Source organism: Sceloporus undulatus, unplaced genomic scaffold, assembly GCF_019175285.1.
Source record: "Sceloporus undulatus isolate JIND9_A2432 ecotype Alabama unplaced genomic scaffold, SceUnd_v1.1 scaffold_24, whole genome shotgun sequence".
Taxonomy (NCBI): Eukaryota; Metazoa; Chordata; class Lepidosauria; order Squamata; family Phrynosomatidae; genus Sceloporus; species Sceloporus undulatus.
The window spans coordinates 993,251-1,014,571 of NW_024802946.1; the positions used below are offsets into that span (position 1 = coordinate 993,251).

The window sequence follows — 21,321 nt, forward strand, 5'->3', positions numbered from 1 at the left end:
GTGCCCCCAAAGCTTTGTGTTGTGAGTTCATTTCCATGGCTTCTTCCCCAAAAGTTTATTCAGGCCCTTCTGTGAATTTAGTGGGCTCTGCAAAAGGTTGCCTTGTCTTTAAGAATGCTCTTTAAATGCTCTTTCTCCTATGGATCCTGGAAGCCTGGGACTCACAGAGCAGGCAACTGGAAAATACTGTGGTGCTCCCTATTTTACCAGATGCAAGTTTGTCACAATTGTTCAGAAGGAAGAGTTACCTCTTAAGAGCCTTTAAAATGGAAACAATTATTTAGGAATCCACTGGGTGGCATGAGTTACCCTCCTTTGGGGAAAGCTTTATGGTCACTCATAGGATCACAGAGATGCCTAGATCTCAAGGGAACTACTTTTCGGTTTAGAAAAATGTGCCCATCCCTACCCCAGAAATTGGGAACATTATTTTTCTTGAGTACAACTCAATGTTTGCTAGGGATTTCTGGGAGTGATAGTACAAAAAACCCCCCCCCCCCCCAGCTCTCCTTTAGAGTTAGTCGCATGGGAAGATGCAAAGAACTAGACAGTTCAGCACATCCTCATGTTTCTAAGGTTTCAATAGCTGTTCTCCACAAGTATAGTTTTTGCAGCCATACGGGTGAGAAACGTTCCTTCAAGACCCAAAGATTTCCAGTAGTGTCACATTTTCCGGTTTTATGCATTTGTAAAACACTGTACACATATCCCTGGTCAGCTGTCACAGAATTAAGAACATGAAAGCATAAGAGCAGCCGCATTGGATCTGGCAAGAAGCCTATCCATTATGTTTATACCATCTGTCAATTAATACTGACTTTTCTGCCATGTCCCTGGCTTCACTTTTGCCTTTCTCCTTCAAATCACAACACAAAACTAAAATTGGCAATAGTGCACATTTGATTTCTTTTTTGGCCTCTCATTCTCTCTCACACACATATTCATAGCATTCATAAATTACACGCAAAACACAAAAGAGGTTCAAATGCGCCATTTAACATGAAACGTGAAAATGCCCCACATCTATTCTCATCCATTCCTTGGTGCAAATTGTTGCGTGTTCCCCATCAAAAGGAAATGTTTGACAGACTTCACCCAGAATTCAGGTAACCTTCCCCACATTACTTTGTCTGCTATGAAACCCTTGGCTAATTCCCAGAGGATTTTGGGAAGTGTTCTAGGGTGCATGCTCAGTTCACAAGGTATGGCATCTTGCGCTTCCCTATCACCCTTGCTGAACTGAGAAATTGCCCTAGAAAGTAGCCAACACATTTCTGCAGCTTCATATAGGGTAGCACAAATATACTTTTGAAATCGTTTGTCCCCCATTACTGAATTCATGTTACTAACTGATCAACTGTTTTGGGCAACCTCCACAGAAGCACAGTTCGAAATTGACCATCTTAATCCGTTCTGTCTGACTCCTCTGCTTCCTCTTTGGCACAGTACTTTTCCAGGGACGCCAGCGACCGCAAGTGCCCCATCCGGTGCCTAATGGAGTGGTCCAAGTTGACTGTGTACTTGATGTACTTCTCCCCTTCCTCCACCAGGAAAGGAAAGTCGCACGAAAGGAATTTCTCAAAGAGTTCTGGGTCGCCATCCAAAGCCATGATTTTCTCAAGGTCCTTGTATTTGGAGAAGAGCTCCTTGCAATTCTCGGTGAAGACTTGCCACATTGATGCCTTGTGATAGTCATGCGTTGGTTTGCTCTGCATCCTATCCTCCATGCACTGTAGGATCCAACTCAAGCGGCAGGGCCACTGGTTGGACAGGACCACCCAACCTGCCACCGACCGAGGACAGATTGTGTGCCTCAGAAGATGTTGTTGGGTCATCAGCCTGATGGTAATAGGGATAGTATTGACGATCCTCCTCATCTGGACGATGCTATCAGGGATATACCTGTAAAGGCAATCGTATTCATTGTGCAGGCAATGGAAAGCTTCATGGATGTACTGCACAGCCTGAGTGTCAATCTGATGCTGGTCCACCTCAATGGACGCTTCCATGTCTGTCAAGGCTGCCGCTTCTTTTCCTTTGGCCTTTCTGACTCCCTGTTCTACATTTCTTGTGATGATCCTGTACATCAGGTCTTCCCGAGTCTGGAAAGCCTCATGCAAGAACCGCATTTTGGATCGGGTGCTGATCTCTGGGATGGAAAAAGGCAGCGTCACAGTGCGATTGAGGTAGAGGTAGCCGTTGTCAGCCATGCCCTTCATGCAGCCAGCTTCCTCTAAGCATGAAACGATGACGCACGGGTCCACCACCAGGATGAAGATGAAGGGAGCATTGGTGTCCGAAAGGAGTGTGTTGATGGCATTGAGAACCCCAATCACCCTTTCTGGGTAGCACATGTCCAAGCTGGTGATCTCAAAGACGATCCTCAGCCGCCGCCTCTCAAAGATCTCCATGTAATACACGAAGTTGGTGAGGATTTCAATCTCTCTCTTCACCGCACTCATGAAGCCCAAGTGGCTGGTGAATTTCTCATCGCTGGTCATGCTCTCAATCTTCCTCTTCTGGCTAATGATCAGGTGCTTGATCACGGGAGCAATGGCCAGGACAGCCCCTGAGCCAGAAACAGCAGCGATGGTGCTGCCAAGGATCTTCAAGACACTGCCGTCTCTTATCCCCGGCACAAGGAAAGCCGTGGCAGTCAGGCCTGCGCCAGCTATCAAAACGACTGCAAGACCTCCAGCGGTACAACAGACTTTCTTTTTGACCTTCCACTCATTTTGGCTGAACCCAGAAGCAAATCGTGGTCTGCTTCCGACCACATGGTAGAAGCTGAGAGGAAGAGGCCCAAAATGGTGGCGGATATGGTCGCACAGGGTGGTGACCAGCCCAGCCCACAGCTTGTCGCTGCCGGCATATTGCCAGGCGCTGAATCTTATGAAGAGGAAATCAATGTTCTTTCTCCTGAGGTGGACCTCTGTGATGACCGGTTCATAGAAGACCAGGTACCAGAGGAGTGTGAGATAGCTCCAACCTTCTGCTCTCCGAGGCCTCTGGTGGGTCTTTCTATACTCATTCTCTTCTCTCCGAACCGATTCTTTATGCATACATCCTGGGTTAAAACAAAAAGGAGTAACGTTAATATGGGTAAAAAAAGAAAAAGAGTACAGTAATGTCAATATCTTGGGTAAATTAAAAAGGAATAACATCAATATGCCAACTTCACAATGCTCAGAAGAGGAAGATTATGTAAGGATGAGAAGAATTTTGGAAATTATACAAAAAATGTTTCAAAATGTGTTTGTCAAGGGCTGAAATGATGATACGATATGATGAGAATTCTATGAGTCTGTGATTCAGAGTTTAGGACCTGTGCTATGCAAAATTCGCATATTTAATTTCTCACTGCTCACAAATGGAGTATCAGCAGGCAGCTTAGTTAAGGTTTGGGTTTTGCAGTTTTCCCACTTTTGCTGGGCCCTGTGTCTTTAACCCCCACAAATGTGGAGGGCTGACTGTATAGCAGTTGCTCCCCTGAGCTGTTCAGTTCCACACCTGGGATGCAAGATCTTGGTCATCCCTTAAAAAGTCAAGAAATGAAAACAATGCACCATTAAAAGATCTTTCCTTGTAAACAATATGCCAAAACCTGGCAAAATGACGTTTTCTCCTGCTGATAGAAAGGCAGAAAGGAGAGAGCCAGTTGAGTTTCCCTAGGAAAAGGGCTGGACAGCTACCAAGGTGCATCCACGTTTTGCATTGCAGTTTCCCTGCCCACTCTCTGTGGAATATAAATGTGCCACCATTTGGATCCCCTTACTGACCCAGCTGAACCCTTCCGGTCGAGACTGACCTGCAATCTGATCAAGCAATGAATGGAGCCGCGTTCCACAGGGTGAGTAGAAGCCCACGGTGACTGGGGTGGAAGTGTGGCACAGGGTCTTGGACAGGCTGCAGCAGTAAATGTCATCCTCTGTCAAGATATCTGAGGAGAGGAAAACACTTTGGTAACCATGAACTTTAGTCATGATGGGGGAAATACATAACTAGGTGACATGGTAGAAGTGCCCTCCAGGTACATTGAATTGCAACTCTTATCACTTCCAGCCATATATAAGAAAGAGGTCTATACATTTTTAAAATCAAGTGTAAAGCTTTTATTCTTTTGTGAGAAGTGATGCCGCTGAAGGTAAAAATTAGGTCACAGTCTTGAGATGGGAGAGGAATATATATATATGTATGTATGTACCCTCCAACTTTTCATAGATGAAAATGGGCCAAGCAACATCAGAATGTGGCCAAGATGGCAAAAATTATTAATGAGGGAGAACACACAAGCTACAAGTGTCTGCAGCAGTTTGCTTTTGTCTGCGCTTACTGGGAAGGGCAAGGTTCTGCATATCCTCTCCTTCCACTTTAGTTAATGGAGTGCAAACCACTTTGGCACTTTGAACGCAGTTTGCAGCAACTGAAATAAAGCTGAGGGCGAGGGGGGGAAATAGAAGGAGAAGAGAGAAACTGGGACATTTCAAAAGCAGCTGAAAAAGTGGGACGACAGAGGATTAATCGGGACTACCTGCCAAATCTGGACAATTGGGAGGCAGATAACACCAGAGAATACCACCAGTCTCTCTGTTAATGTTCAAGGGCTGAAGTGAGCCTCAAAGGAAGGGGAAAGTCCCTGGATCATTAGATATTTTTGACACAGCGCTGTTTCTTCTTGCAGCAAAAGAGTGTGAACAATAATATAATAATTAGGTTGGGAGCATATAGGTGGAGTTGAGCATTCATCTGCAAGCAAACAATGACTGGCAGCAGGAGAGCGTAGGAAGTCGGCAGCTGATTTCCAGATCAAAACCCAGGACCAGCATAAATTGAAGTTGTGTATCATCGCAGTAAGAATCTAGTTTGCGCATGCAAAGCCACATTCTCCTAAGGCTTTCGTGTCATTTGTTAGCATAAGCATGAACTGTGGGCTGAGAGACCTTTGTTTGGCTAATAGCTAAAAATATAGTACACACATGTGCTTCCAGATGGATAGTTTGTCTAGTGTAAAATAAATGCACAATCCAATTTTTTAATAGTGCTATGAAACAATCTTATCTGGAAACACAATATATTTGCACTATATTTTAGCTATTAGCCAACAGCGAGTATAAAGTCGACCCCATGTTCTCCAAAATGAGTCCAGCATTTGAGATAACAGACCTCCATCTAGTAATTCATCCCTGAGTTTCTTTCTTAAATAACATAAAGGACTATGACAGTTATCGAAATAACAATTTAGTATGTAACTCGACAGCAATTACTAGAACGTAACTGCTTTCACCGCGTTACAGCAAAAACAACATTGTCTTATGGAAGCTTAGAGATGAAACACATTTATTATGGCACAGACTTTCATTATAAATTGCCAGTAGCAAAGGATATGAGAAAAGGAAAAGCTCTGCCACAAAGGATTAACATAAAGTGCCAGTGCCAGGCCTTTCTAATGAATAAAAGAACAATATTCAAACCAGTTTCAGAAGGAGACATTAATTAGGTTCCCAACTACAGAAAGTGTTTACAAGATGTAATAAAATGTTATACTTAACAGTTAATCGTCCCTTAAGAAATTATTATTATTATCATTTACATTTCAAGTGGTGGATAGAAAAGCCACTCAGAGTTAATTCTTTTTCCAAGGTATACGTTGTTCTTTGAAGGCTCACAACAACAACAAATATTCGACGTAGCTAGAACATTTTCCAATTTTGCTTGTTTTTTGTAGTTTGATGTTGTTAATAGTATTATTATTATTATTATCATTTATTTATATTTGTTGTTGTTGACAATCACCTTACAGAAGAGGAACGGGTTGTTAAAATTTTGGAGCTGGATGGATAAATTGGTGATGCCGATTAAAGAAAAACGATTGGGAATTGTTTTTGCTACATATGAATGTGAAAGGAGGAAAGATTTGGGTTGTGGATTTGGAGATCTGAAGCAATTTTGTTTATTAAGTCAGAATATTAGAAGGAGTAGCCAGCTTGTTGGGGGCAATTGCCATATATACCCAACTATAAGTCTACCTCCTGTATACATTGATTGATTGATTGATATGACCTATGGATAAGTCGAGGGTAAAACTTGGGGGCAGGTAATAAAGGATCTAAAGGATGAAGGAAAGGAAAGCAATGCCAAAGAACTTACAAAATCCCAGCTGGCATAACTATTTGTGCTCAGACTAAAGGCTGGATGGATGAGAAAGTAAAAGGGGATCAGTGCTTCCAGGGCAGATTAAACTCTTGCCTTTCACCATATATATATAATATAATATGTTAAAATACAGTACTTACATTGACCCATGGATAAGTCGACTCAATTTTTTCGGTTACTTTTTTAACCTCAATTTCTAGAGTATATGCAGTATCTTACACTTTGCAAACCGCTTAGTACATCGGTAAACGGTACAGAAATGTACTCGCTGTTGCTAAGCCAAGATGACGAAGCTGACGTACTTTGGCCACATTATGAGAAGTCACAACTCACTGGAAAAGCCAACAATGCTAGGAAAGATGGAGAGATATAGAAAGAGAGGAAGACCGCATGCTAAATGGATGAGTATGAACTTGCAAGACCTGGACAGAGCAGTGGAGGGCAGAGGGTCTTGGAGATGTCTCATCCAAAGGGTCGCCTTGAGTTGGGATCAACTTGAAGACAGTCAACAACAAGAACAACAGAAGGTATTAGGAAAGTAAGGCTGCTCACAAAGCTAATTTTAAAATCTATTTGTTAAAATCCTGATGTATCTGAAAGGCTTGGATGTGAAAGATGATTTTTCCTTTCTCTCATTCATCCAGATATACTGTAGTTGCCTTGGGTGCGTGTGACCAGTCTTACCTCTCCTGGGATGGCATTCTGCACTTGCCATGTGGGCCCTCTCTCCTGAGCAGAGGCAATGCGCTTCATGATGTTCCTCGCAGTGATGCAACCGTGTGATCTCCTCATCGGAGGAACTCATCAGCACCGGAGCTGGGCCACCTCCGACCACAGTTCCCAGGGAGACGGGACCCTACGACACAACAAAAAACAAGCAAATGCGCACCGTATTCCTCGACATTACCTTTCACAGTTGACAGCTCAACTTCCACCCCACCCAAGGTTGCATTTCAAGCCTTCTGTGAGCATCCCATCGCGTCCCCTTCCTCCTTCTTTTGTTTTGAGAAAAACCATGCTGTCAGAGAGCCAAAGCAAATAGCACAACACAAGGTACCTTTTCCCTCCGAGCGACAAGGACAGGAAACCTCCCCGGCCGGGCCAAGTTCTACTCGAGGTTAAAATGAAAACATCGCAAACCCAAGAGGTGTGGCAAATTCAAACGAGTTTTAAATCTGGCTCTGCATACCGACAGGAGTAATTAGCAGGACAAATATTTCAACCCAGTTGAGAAATATAATTGACTCCGTGGCAGATCGAATGGGTGTTGCCTGGATCTTTTAAGAGCTGGGGATATTACAAAAGTGGACTGAATATGACAAAAGTGCTCCTTTTGGATTAGCTCAACCCATCTGTCTAAGCCATTGGATCACACCAACAGTGGCTAAAATGCCGCCCCAACACCATACTTGTTTGACAGGAACAGTCCCAATTAATCTTTTGCTGTCTCACGTTTCCATATGTTTTTTAAAATGTCCCATTATCTTACTCCACCCCTTACTTTCCCCCTTCGTCCTCAGCTTACTTTAAAGGCTGCAAACTGAATTCAAAGTGAAAACAGAGTTTGTATTGCATCAGTGAGAAGAGGGTTGGAATCTCGCCTTTCCCAGTCAGCTCAGGCAAAAGCAAACTGCTGCAGCGTTGCCTACCTTGTGTGTTCTTCCTCATTCATGACTTTTGTTGTTCGGCCACACTTGCTATGTGTGAAATACTAGCAGGCATGCAACTATGCCATACCCACCATAAAAAAAAAACACCCTACAACTCCCAGGATTCCATAGCATTGAGCCATGGCAGTTAAAACAGTGTGAAACTGCATCATTCCTGCAGTGCAGATTAGACCATGGTTAGTGGCAAGCAACAGCTGTGGCAACGTAATGTTTGCGAATCTACGTTGTAGAACAGGGTCATAACTTCTGCTGGATAGCTCTACTGAAAGGAGTTACTACCAATTCTATTGATTATTGATTAAAATTACTCATCTCGTCACGCTACACAAAAATAGTACTATATTACATTTCAGTTTTCACAATAACAGCTTGAGGAATCCTGGGGTTTGTATTTTGGCGAGCGACTAGAGCACGCTGCCTGAGAATTTGTTGTTGTTGTTGTTGTTGTTGTTGTTGTGTGCCTTCAAATCATTTGTGGCTTAGGGGAAACCCCATGATAGGATTGCCTTAGGGTTGCTATGCGTCAGAAGTGACTTGAAGGTGCACAACAACAATAAAACCTAAGTCAAAACTGTCAAGAGGTTTCTTCAGAGAGGGTTTGCCATTGCCATCCTTTGAGGCTGAGAGAGTGTGACTTGCCCAAGGCCACCCAGTGGGTTTACCCCTCCCTAAACCTACCAATCCCAGGATTCCATGGTATATTGCCATGAGAATTGGAATGGAAGACAAGCACCTCAAATACATAGTGTGATTGGAGCCCTGGAGTTTGTAGTTCGGTGAGACACTTCTCTGGATTAGACTTTCCAATACACTTCCCTAAACTGTAAATACATATGGACTGGTCATAACACAGGGCAGCTGGATGATACCTAATGTGGCTTCCTATGGTGAATGGTGATTTGATCCCTGGTTTCCTGGCATCCAACACTCAAACCAGTATACCATACTGCCTCTCTTTACTCTCTTGTTTAGGGGCCCACCAGATGTTTTGGGCATCTGGACGTTCCAGGCAGCCAAGTCAATGGTAAGGGATTGTGTAAAGTTGTACAGTCAGCATTCTGTATCCATGGTTTCTTTATTTATGGATTCAAGCATCCACGGCTTGAAAATATTAAAAAAATATATAAATTCCAAACTCCTTGATTTGATATAAGGGACATCATTTTACTATCCATTTTATTTAATGGGACCTGAGCATCCACAGATTTTGCTATCCAGGGTATGCAACCAAACCCCAGCGGATACCAAGAGCCTACTAAACATCTGGAGAGCAAGAGTTTCCTGATCATTGCACTTGAAAATAGGTGTCCTTTGTTCCTGTTGCCATAAAGTTGTGAACAGCGACAACCAACAGAGTAAAAAACACGAGCATGATGAAGACGAACCTGCAGTCAACACCCAAAAACAAGTCAGAAACACATGGCATGCTTGAGCGAGAACTAGGTATGATGTACCTGGGTTGCAGGGAAGGATATGATAGTATACTGCATATAGTGTGGCAATGTCAGCCCAAGCCTTGTCTACTTAAGGCCAAGTCTGCAAACTTCTGGAGCTCTGGTCCTCCCTTTCCCCGCAAACGGGGGTCTCTTCTTCCTAGGATTGGCTTCCTTTCCAGGCCTTGGAGTCTTATGGGGTTTTGCTGAGATCTGTTTATTCACAAATGCATATAGTGCTTTTCAGAAAGAAAAAGGGGCAACATACAGAGATAAGCAAAGACTAAGAACAACAACAACAGGGCTGGAACAATGTGATCCCCTAGATATGGCTGAATGGCAAATCCGTACCTTCCAAACATCCAAATTAACCCCTTGTCATCCCGTTTTTTCCAGCTGTTTTTAAAAGCAACCTCCTCCCACTTTCCCACAACATCTGTATAATGTTGGAGGATTCAAAGATATAGCCGCGTTAGTCTGTAGAATCAGTATTGTAGAGAGATTTTGCAGCAGCTTTGGAACTAAATGAAAGAAAGAAGTTGGCAGGATGAGTTTTGGTAGGCCTACATCCAACATTATACAGATGAAAACGGTTTGAACAGAGATAGTGTACCTTGTGGCTCATTTGTGTATTACTGAACCTAGGCAGAATTGATCATTGTAAAAAATTGTGAGAGCCATTTCATGTTTGTTTGTTTGTTTTAGGCATGGAAATGACTCAACTCCTCTCTATTATGCAGTGAAAAAGCCTGTGAAAAGAATCACACGCTTGTGATGAGTAAGCCTTGTGGTCAGGTCATATGTTTGTGGATTGTCTCAGCTCAGGTGAGGAAATGTTGCATTGCCATAAGGACTACCTTGCTGCTGGATCAGATCAAGAGCTATTTAATCCAGCATTTCGGTCTGGTGGAAACTAGCGACACAATGTGTAGGAACATGGTGTGTGACGATGACACACCGTTTGTCCCAGATATCCAGAACTCCAAGGTACACTGCCTTTGAACAGCGAGGCTCAGTTTAGCCATCCAGACTACTAGCTGCTATTAAAAGTTCTCCATTAATTTGATTTAACATTTTCAAGGCTGAAACTATGGAAACACTACAGACTATAGTTTCCAGAATCCCAGTAGTCATGATAATTGTGGGAGTTGTAGTTCCAACCTCTGATCGTATTAATTTGTATGTAATTTTCCCTGCTGCTCCAGTGTTTTCTTTAACCGAAGCTCCTCAACTTTTCTCTCCTTCTTTCCTTCCTTCCTTCCTTCCTTCCTTCCTTCCTTCCTTCCTTCCTTCCTTCATCTCTCTCTCTCCTTCCTTCCACCTTCCTTCCTTCCTTCCTTCCTTTCTCTCTCTCTCTCTCTCTCTTTTCCTTCTCTCCTTCTTTCTTTCCTTTTAACTTTATTGACTTATCCATGCAAAACAAAATATAACCACAACCATATTTATTGTGTGCGGGGCTTGGAAAAACTACTTGTTAAAAGTAACACATTCCTGTTACTCATCACAGAGTCTGAAAAGTAACTGGTTGTCATGATTACACTATTAGAGAAGTAACTAGTTACACTGTTTTTATTGTTCTTTTCCATCTATTACCTGTTTTTATTTGCCCTTTTTAAAAAAATTTAGTTCCCATCATTACTTCAGAATGAAAATTTAAACTTTGTAAGAGAAAGGCATAGATAATACAAAGGGCAGGGTTGCCAACTGACTAGGAAAAATGGCACGACCTGCTCTTTTGCCTTTAGCAGCAGCACCTTGATCTACCTACAGTAGCAGCTTTTAACAGAGGGATAAAACGAAGCTTCTCTGACCGACTTTTGCAGCTCAAACTGTTCCTGGATTTGTATAAACCCAAATTGGGCAACCTAGGATTAGTAGCTGTTTACACATCTGTGTATCCTACTTTGCAGGGACAGGGAGCCGCTTTTACTGGCAGGGCTCTCATGACTTTTAACAAGCTCAGGTGGAGATGCAACTGGTAACATCTGAGCATTTCTGCGCTATTAGTGGCTTGGCCATTAGATTTCCGCCCTGCTTGCCGCCCATTAATGCGCACCGCTTCTGACCAGGATCGCAAAGTATGGCAGTCCTACTATAAGTATTTCCACCCACAGAATGGGATAATAGCCAGTGGTTAAGCTGGCACTTGAAAAACAAATGCAGGGAGGAAAAGAAGTCTGCAAACTCTTCCAATGTCCTGATTTGGCTGTCCAAATTCATCCTCTTTTGAACCACTTTTCCAGCTGCTTTTAATCCATGCTTCTTAGTCATGCTCAAAATAGAGGTCCTAACCACAAAGGAGGACAAGATATCAGAAATAGTAGGACGTTGCCAAATAAAAACTTTGCCATTCCTCCTGGACAGAAGGCTGAAAAGTAGCCATGTCCTTGGAAAGGAGGGCCTCTGGTCACCCTTCTGTACAGCGAACATCTCCTTCCTGAAACCGAATTCAAAGTGTAAAGTGTAATTTGTACTCAAATAACTCAATGGAGGAAGAGAAGGGGTGGAGGTGGAATTTTTCACTTCCCAGTAGGCTCAGGCAAAAGCAAACTGCTACAACTTAAACAGCGTACCTAACTTGTGTGTTGTTCCTCACTAATAACTTTTGCCATCTTGACCACTGTCTGATGTTGCTTGGCCACATGTGTCCCAGTTTTCTTTTGAGAAATGCTGGAGGGTATGGGACACAGTCATTCAATAAGCCTCTCCAAACAGATGCAGTCAACCTCTGAATACAAGTTGTGAAACTTGCAAGGTGAAAATGTCTCTTGCCTTTCATGATCTCCTTGTGGACTTGGTTCAGTCACTTAAGCGCTGAGGCCTTTTCCCATGTTTCCTTTCCAAGCAAAGTTAGGCAGAAAAGTTTTTGCTGGTAGTTCTTAGGCTTTGGAACGCCCTGCAAAAGGATGCTAAGATGCTACCATCCCTATTCCCATCTACACTGCAGAAGTAATCCAGGTTGACACCACTTTAACTGCCATAACTCAGTGCTATAGAATTCAGGGAATTGTAGTTTGGTTCCAGAACCAGTGCAGTTCTGGAACCAAACCCCAGCGGATACCAAAGGTCCACTGTATGTTCATACCCTCCAACATTTCTCTCTAGCACCAAAACAAACTACAATTCCCAGAATTGCACAGCATTGAGCCACGGCAGTTAAACTGATGTCAACCTGGATTATTAATGCAGTGCGGATGCATTCTTATGAAATGTTTCCTATTCCCCTGTTTGCTCGGTTCGATTTGTGTTGATGCTTCTTCCTTGTTTCCACAAGCAGCTTGGTTGTTCATTAAGTATTTCTTCCAAAACTTACTGTAATCCATTTTGTGGATTTAGAACGAGAAGACAAATAAAACCCTTTAAATGAAATAAGTGGGAAAATAATGTTGCTGGCCACTGCTGGAAACAGGATCCAGGCTTTAGCAGAGTCTTGGTCTGACCCAGCCGGTAATTTTCATACGAAAGACTGTTATACGGAAGCTGAGACAGTTTATGGAAATGGAAATGGATGCAAAGTCACGATGATCATTCAACCACATGGAAGCGTTAACAGCTCAGCAAAACAATACTCGGAAAACCAAGGAGCCAGGGAGCCTGGAAGAGCTGAGCTTGTGACTAAGGTTGCAGAGGAGGCAGCTTTGTTTTGACAGCCAGCAAGTGATACCAAGATATTCACAACCGTCTATTATGATTATTGATTAGGAAGGAATTTCCTGCTATTATATACCCGACCTGCCCTGCTAGTGAGTGCAGTTGGAAAGCAGCATTAAAATACTGTAGATCCAAACATAAAATAGCAGTGTATTTAAATACCTGACGCTACAAGGATGGACAAAGCCTTGCTCCGTTACTCATGTAAGCCTATTGCGCCTCTAAACAGAGGCAGATAATGCAACATGGGATTGTCAGTGCTGGAAAAGCTCCAGTCTGAATCCTGTTGTTAGTGTGAAGGCAAAGGCTTTCACAGTTGGCATCCATAGTTTTTTGTGGGCATGCTCCGAGGATGCCAGCCACAGCTGCTGGTGAAACGTTAGAAAAAAACTCTTCTAGAATATAGACTCATAGCCCGAAAAACCCATAAAGACATTTGTTGTTAGTCTCAATTTTAGGAAGAAGGGTGATGCTGTATAGCTTTATAGCTGATGCTAAGTGAAATTAGCACTATTTGTTTGGAAGGCCCTCACAACACCTCTGCAAATATCTGGCCAAACCATCCCATTCCCTGGCACCCGGCCCAGCATTTTTACAAACCGAGGAAGGAATTGCCTAGCCTGTCTTGTTTGACATAGGAGAGACGCTTCCAAAATATGCAAACACGCAGAGGTAATGTAGATAATGCACTTCTATTTGTAAACCGAAAAACAAAGGCAGTAGTTGGAAACACGCTCATATGTCTTTCAGGGCATGCCTTGCCATGGAGCCTGGAGAAGTTCCTTTTGGGGACTACAGCTCTCATCATCCTCCAACTGGCATGGCTTCTGGGATTCTGGGAGTAATAGTCCACAGAAGACAACATTCTTGCAAGCTCTGGCAAACATGTCATTTAGTCAGTTGTTGCTGGTTGACCCCATTGGCTTCATTTTTATAGTGATACTCATTTTTATAGTGATGATGCATACTAGCTATGCTCTATTACTCTTTAAAATTCTTGTAAGACATCCAGAGCACTTTGGTAATAGGAAACCTACAAACTGTTTGCATGAATAAGTACAGGCTGGGGCCTAAATACCCCAAAGGCACTGTATGCCTCCTGATCTTGCGAAGCTAAGCAGGGTCAGTCCTGGCTAGTACTTGGATAGGACACCATCAATGGACACCAGGCACTGTAGGCTATATTTCAGAGAAAGGAGCTGGCAAACGAAATTCATGGTGTTGCCATAATGTGGATAAGCAACTTGAAGGCACAGACACACACACATCATCCATTCTCTGCTTATGCCTAATCTCTCTGTTGATTCAACCTCATTTTCCCTTTCTCCATTCCCTTGTGCAAACAGATCAGTATAAAATAAACCTGTTCACAATACTGGGACTCTCTGTATTTCCCAATAATAATAATAATAATAATAATAATAGGTTTATTTATATCCTGCTTTTCCATAAGGATCAAGAATGATTCCCCCTATGAAATGCTCCTTCAGTCCCAAGATTTCTAGCACTTGCAATCACTTAAAACCTCAGCTGAGTATTTAGAAATGCACCCAAAGAAAAAGGCCAGGGAAAGTGACCAAGGGAATGTGAACACAGCAAATAGCGGAGTTCTAGGTGTGGACGGATTTCCATGCCTCACTTTCTGCAATGCTAGAAATGGGTGGACTACAGAAAAATGTCATTAGGAGGCAGAAGTCTTACTGAGGAAAGCAAAGTCCTAAATTCCCCCCACCCTGATTCCCAAAGAGCAATATGGTTGGAGAACACTGCCCCATCATCCTGTGTAGTGTATGATTTCCGTGTTCCCACTTTTATGCCTTTCCTCGCCAATTTAAGGAGTGGCAATTTGCAGAATAGCTTCTTGATGTGGGCAGCCTATGCAAGGTGTCCTTTTGCCAACAGCAACTCCTTCTGTTGATGAGGAAGGAGATTAAAGCAAATGAGAAGATAATACAGATAGTTACTTACAAAGCCATCACTTTGAACGGCCATGGCCACATCTTCTGGGATGCTGGGATTTGTAGTTTGGAGAGGGCTATTTAGAATTCTTGGACAGAGAGCTCTACTAACTCACCAAATGACAAACCCCAGGATTCCATAAGATGCAGCCAAGGCAGCTAAAGTGGAATCATAGAGCAATAATTCTGTAGTGTGAAAGGGACCCTGGCCAGAAGTATGAGGACTTGCCAAGCTGGCCAAACAACTAGTTTACCATTGGCGGCCCAAGACATTTTGGTGCTAGACCTCAGAGTCAAATGGTGTGCTAACACTCAGTGGCAATCTGTCTATCATCTGTTTATCTGTCTATCTTATCTTATCTTATCTATCATTACTTTTTTGGAACTACAACTCCCTGAATCCCCCAGCCATCATAACCATTGACCATGCTGGCTATAGTTTCTGTGACTTTTTTTGGACTTCAGGTTGCGGATTCCTGTAGCCACTGGTTGTCACGCCTAAGAGATTTGGGGAACTGCAGTTCCAAAAAACCCAATGTTTGCAAGTTCTGAAGGATATGTGTAGCTTAAGGGCTAGTGTACAGGTCCTTGCAAAGTCCCATTTTACAGACATAAGCCCCCAAAGGCGAACGGACTTACCGCAGGTCACATATGTGACCTTTTGAAGAGAGCTGAGTCAAGATTTTTCAGAGGTTAAATTCCTTCTCTATCCCACTGCAGCAGGAAGCAGTTCTCCAGCCACCAGCGAACCTGGTTTCTCTCTCCCCAAAGCGTTTACAGCTCTGGGAGGGACCCAAGGTGCTCGATTCCCCTCGGCTTCACTCCTTTTACTGTACAAGGAGGCAGTTGGGGAACATTCCTGCTTCATGGCCTCCACCCCGATCTCTCGCTGCCCAAGATTACAGTAGCTCCCCTGACCTGTTTTATTGAGCCAGGTTGCGACATGTGGAGGCAGACATTGCAGGCACCTCGACTTGGCTGATAAGAAACACTGAGGTTCATTTCAATGCCATGATGCCAGAAAACCAGTCTTTGCAACACATTGCAGCTATTGTAACATGGGGTATAGCTATGAGAGAGTCAGCATGGCGCAGTGGTTTGAGTGTTGGACTACAACTTTGGAGACCAGGGTTCAAATCCCAGCTCGGCCATGAAACCCGCTAGGAGACCTCAAGAAAGTCACTTACTCTCAGCCTCGGAGGACAGCAGTGGCAAAGCTCCTCTGGACAAATCGTGCCAAGAAAATGCCATGTTAGGTTGCCATACAACTTGGAAGCACACAACACACACAATAATGGGGCAAGCGGGAGGAGGAGAGAGAAACCGGGAGGTTTTAAAGGCAGCTAGAAAAGTGGGACGACAGAGGATTAAATGGGGCTGTCCCTGCCAAATCAGGACACAAGAGAAACCCATACATATAAATCAACTTTGTATATACATTGCCACCATGACTGTAAATCTGGGTTCACATTCACAGGGTGATGCATTGCGTTACGTTTAGTGTGATCCGTTTTTGGATTCAAAACTGGAGACGCTTGTCCCCACCTGGGGCCACTACTTTCCCTCGATGACTAGTTCATTCAGAGTTCCTCTGGACTGGATACTCTAATCATCAGAGATTAAGGCCTAGAGAATTACATTATAATGTATGCAAGGGTATAATTTGTTAGAACGCATTTCAAAGAATTAGCATATATTTCACTACTTGATGCATGCATTCAGAACTTGGAAATATTGCCTTTTTAGTCAATAGTCTCCAGAACCATGTTGACGGAGGAGGATGGGAGTTGTAGTAACAATGACAACGTTATGAGCATTATTTCTCATTGATGCCAACGCATCTGAAAAACAACTCACAAAAGTTGGGGTTTTGCGGATTTTAAAATCCCGTTTCTGTATGGGATTTAACCAATCCCAAAATCCGAAAAATGAGAAATCCAAAACACTTCTGGTTCCAAGCATTTCGGATAAGGGAGATCCAAGGTGCATTATCTTAAATCCTTTTAAAATATATATATATATATATATATAATAGGATTGTGAATATAAGAAATGAAGTGACAAAATGTTTCCGTTCTAGCATGCTGGACATTGATATTGATCTGCCAGAGAGCAGCCTCTCAGAAAACTCATACATAGGTCACAATGGAAACTTTTACTCTGTGTGCTTCCTTTCCTTTCAATCTTAGGTTGGGAGGTAATACATCTCTGAGTGGAGCAGTTTCTTGCATATGTTTTATAGCCACTAGGTATTGATTAATTCTCCATGCATTTATATAACCTAAAACATTTATTCACTAATAGAGAGCCAGTGGTTTGCATGTTGGACTATGACTCTGGAGACCAGGGTCCAATTCCCAGCTCAGCCATGAAATCCACCAAGTGATTTTAGGCAAGTCACACTCTCTCAGCCTCAGAGGATGGCAATGGCAAACCTCCTCTGAATAAACTTGCCAAGAAAACCCCATGACAGGGTCAACATAAGTTGGAAACAACTGGAAAGCAGACAATAACAATCCCTTTTGAGCTGGAATGTGAAAGCTCCATCTCAAGATGATTAATCATCCCTTTTATTTCCACTCTTTAGCTTATGAATACACTCACTTATGATGCTGTTGTTGTTCTTGTTATCGTCATCATTATAATCGTCATCTATGGGAGTCGGTCAATTCTACTTAAGGGAAAACCAAGTGCAGAGAAGTGTTGTAGACTGGGCCATTGTTTTTCACTAGGGTTTGGTTTCAAGACCCCCCTCCCCCTTGGATAACAAAATCCATGGATGCTTAAGTCCCATTAAATGCAGTGGCATAGAAAAATGGTGTCCCTAATATAAAATGGAAAATCAAGGTTTGCTATTTGGAATTTGTCCTTTTTTGGAATATTTTCAAGCTGTGGATGCTTGAATGCATGGATAAAACATCAATGGATAAGGAGGGTCGGCTGTAGTAACTCTCACTCGACTTCCACAAAGGTCCCAGAAATAAACCAGGACTGAATATTCTCACAGCATTGGACTTTATCACACGGGAGGAATTTCTCTTAATTTCGAATGAAAAGAAAGTGGGGCCAGAACACATTCACGTGTTCTGGCCCCACTGAACTGGCGAATTCACATGAATTGCTGAACTGGCGAATTTGCGCGAATTCGCCAGTTCAGCAAATTTACGTGAATTCGAATTGCATTCGAACTGACTTCCCATTGCCTGAAAATAGCTTGCCATTGCCCAAAATTGCATGTGATCACCTCTCACGCAATAACGTGAAACCCCATGGTTGTGTTCGGACTGACTTCCCATTGCCCAAAATTGTGTGTTGTAGTCTATCACACAATAATGTGAAACCCCATGATTGCATTTGGATTGCCATTGGATTATAATTCCAATTTCCCTTGTCTGATAACGTCTATTGTCTCACCATCTTAGTAGAACTGTAAAGCTTTACCCGGCTTGGGTTCAGATAATCTGAAAGCCGGTGTCTCCCTATATAAACATGCCCAGGTTTTAAGATCTATGGGGCTGGGCTTCCTTTTGATCCCACCACCCTCTTGCTCCCAGTTTCTGGAGATCTCTCCCATGGAAGGATCAGTTGTTCCACCATCTGCTTTCTTTCAGCCAGCAAGCAAAGACCTTTCTATGAAGGCAGACCTTTGGCTCTTAACTCATGTTGCAGAAGGATGTGTTAATGGAGCATACAGTGCTTTTATTTATTTTTTCTAATGATGCTTTACATTGTATTTTGTGGGTTTTTTGGACTATGTGGCCATGTTCTAGAAGAAGAGTTTATTCCTGATGCTTCGCCAGCATCTGTGGTTGGCATCTCCAGAGAATGCATCTTCAGATAATGGCATTCTCTGAAGATGCCAGCCACAGATGCCGGCGAAACGTCAGAAGCAAACTCTTCTAGAATATAGCCACATAGCCCGAAAAACCCACAACGAACTAGGGATACCAGCCATGGAAGCCTTCGACTTCAGAATGCTTTACACTGTTTTAACTATGTTTTTCTAATTCAAAAATTATTTAGTTATTTTGAAAACTTTTTTGGGGAGAATAAGATTTCAGCCATTCTTTGATTTAATTCGTTCTCATACTGGGAGGAAAAGCAGGATGTAAATTAAAGAGAGAAAAACAAAGGAATGAAAGAGGGAAGAAGGGAAGAGGAGATAGAGAATGAGATAGAGAGATGGGGAAGAGGAAGAAAACCAGGCAGTTTGGGAGTGGAGTGAAAAGTCTAATTTAGGTGATATGAGGGTAAAAATGATGTTGCCAGAATTTGATTTTTTGCATTGGGGAATATTTTCTTGAGACCTAGCATGATGTTGTACTTTGAGTGTTGAACTATGGCTCTCGAGACCAGGGTTCGATTCCCTGCTTGGCCATGAAACCCATTGGGTGTCTTTGGGCAAGTCACATACTCTCAGCCTCAAAGGAAGACAATGGCAAACCTCCTCCTGAATAAATCTTGCCAAGAAAACCCCATGATAAGGTTGTATTAAAGTCGCCATAAGTTGGAAACAACTTGAAGGCACACAACAACAACAACAAATATTTCCCTCCCTCTCAAGTCTTTCAGTCATACTTTGGTTGCTCCTAGCAGCCTAGTCATATTCCTAGGGAGGACTTTCTATGGAAATGATATCACCAGCCTGGCGTAGTCTTTCTTCCTCTCAAGTCATATCCTGGTTGCTCTTAGCAGCCAAGTCATATTCCTAGGCTGGCCTTTCTATGGAAATGATACCCCAGTTAGAGCATTGGACTGGGACCTCAAAAACCTCAAAGGGCCACTGTGAGGATAAACTGGGGAAGAGAAAAGTCACACACAGCATCTTACCCTCATTGGAGGAAAAATGGGATATAAATGTCATTAAATAAACCAAGATCATAGCAATATATAGTGTTCTAGAGAAGACAGCTGGAAGAAGTTAGCTGCTCATCTTGCTGAGATCCCCACTCACCTGTCAGCAGCAGTCTTCTTCTGTTTGGTGGCAAGATCCCATGGCAGTGATTCTTAATCTATCAGACTTGGAGGACCAGCCATTTGTTTACCCCAATGTGCCAGGGATGCGGATCCTATTTCTGGTTACTCATTGGCCATTCTATCCATTGGCCACAATTTCTTTCTTTCTTTTCTGGAAGCACTCCAGTAGATGGTCAGGGATTGGCACTGCTACCCAGGGGATGTTCAGGGATTGGCATGGTACTCAGGCAATGGTCAGGGATTGGTGCTGATATTCAGACCATCACTTTAAGTAGCATTGCCCTCTGACACTTGAGTGGCATAAGGGAGTGCATGCCATCAGCGGCTTCCTTTTTTGAGCCACACTTCCATTCTATTCATGGCATGCTACCCTAAGCAGTGGTCTCATGACACACTGCAAGAAACAGGTGAGCAATGGTGATCTTTGAGACATTTTTGAACTACAGCTCCCAAAATCTGTTACCATGGACTATGCTGTCTGGGATTGATAGGAGATGTAGTCCAAAAATGTCTGACGATGCCCACCCTGTTCAAAGATGTCCAAGAGCTGGCCCAGAAGAATCACCCATAGATATTCCTACCTTGGTGCATTCCTCCATTCCTTTCCTCTCACCCATTGGGTACATCTGGGCCTCTCTGGGATGGTTTTAGCCTCGCTGCTGCTGTTTTCCTCCTGTCTTCATGGATGGTCCACTTTCCCCAACTCTTCTTGTGTCCCTCTTCTCCTTTGTCTGCCAGACACACGTGCCACATCTAGCTGGCTTCTTTCTTTTAATCCCTCGCACGCCTCCTGTTATTTCCTTGAGATTGTGGAGGGAAGAATGCTCTGTGACTAACCCTCGATGCTGCCTGAAAAGTGGAACCTTCTCCAATCGCAATAATTATTACTTGGTGCTGGTGTCAAGTAGAAATTCAAGCTCTGCAAGGGATAGAATTAAAGTCTGGGAGATGGGAAATCACTCTTTCTTCCTTAACACAGGTGCATCCACACTATAGAAATAACACAGCCTGATGCAACTTTACCTCCATCCTGCAACATCCTGGGATTTGTAGTTTTGCAAGGCACTGGCACTCTTGGGCAGAAAAGGCTAAAGGCCTGGTAGAACTACAAATTCCAGGATTACAGGGAATGGAGCTACAGCACTTAAAAGTGGTGGCAAACTACCTTATTTCTACAATGTTCGACGCACCCCACGTGAATCAAAAAACGAACCATTTATTCCACAGGTTCAGTTAAAGCTAAATATGACTTTTAGTGGGAAATACAGTACTTTGTTTTTCTTAAAAGCCTAGGAGGAGATGGTATGCATATTGTAAATATGTATTGTAAATAGGAAATTATGAACAGGAAATTGGCACTTTTATTACTAGCCTTAATTTGGGATACAGAAAAACAACAGGTGAAGATTTCCCTTTTATCTGCTTCCAGGAAAAGTTTTATATAGTTGTATTTTTGCATGCAAAACTGTTGCAACAGAC

General features: G+C 43.0%; 1 protein-coding gene across 1 annotated transcript; it reads right to left on the reverse strand.

Annotated features, from left to right (window-relative positions):
- Positions 1-658: 658 nt before the first annotated feature.
- On the reverse strand, positions 659-20,526 carry LOC121917610 (NTPase KAP family P-loop domain-containing protein 1-like). The gene is made up of 4 exons (XM_042443708.1): positions 20,424-20,526; positions 6,838-7,009; positions 3,809-3,940; positions 659-3,067 (listed from the first exon to the last, which is right to left on the reverse strand). Exons 1-4 carry the CDS (start codon positions 20,466-20,468, stop codon positions 1,404-1,406), a joined length of 2,013 nt encoding a protein of 670 aa, XP_042299642.1. The 5' UTR covers positions 20,469-20,526; the 3' UTR covers positions 659-1,403.
- Between the last annotated feature and the right edge of the window lie 795 nt (positions 20,527-21,321).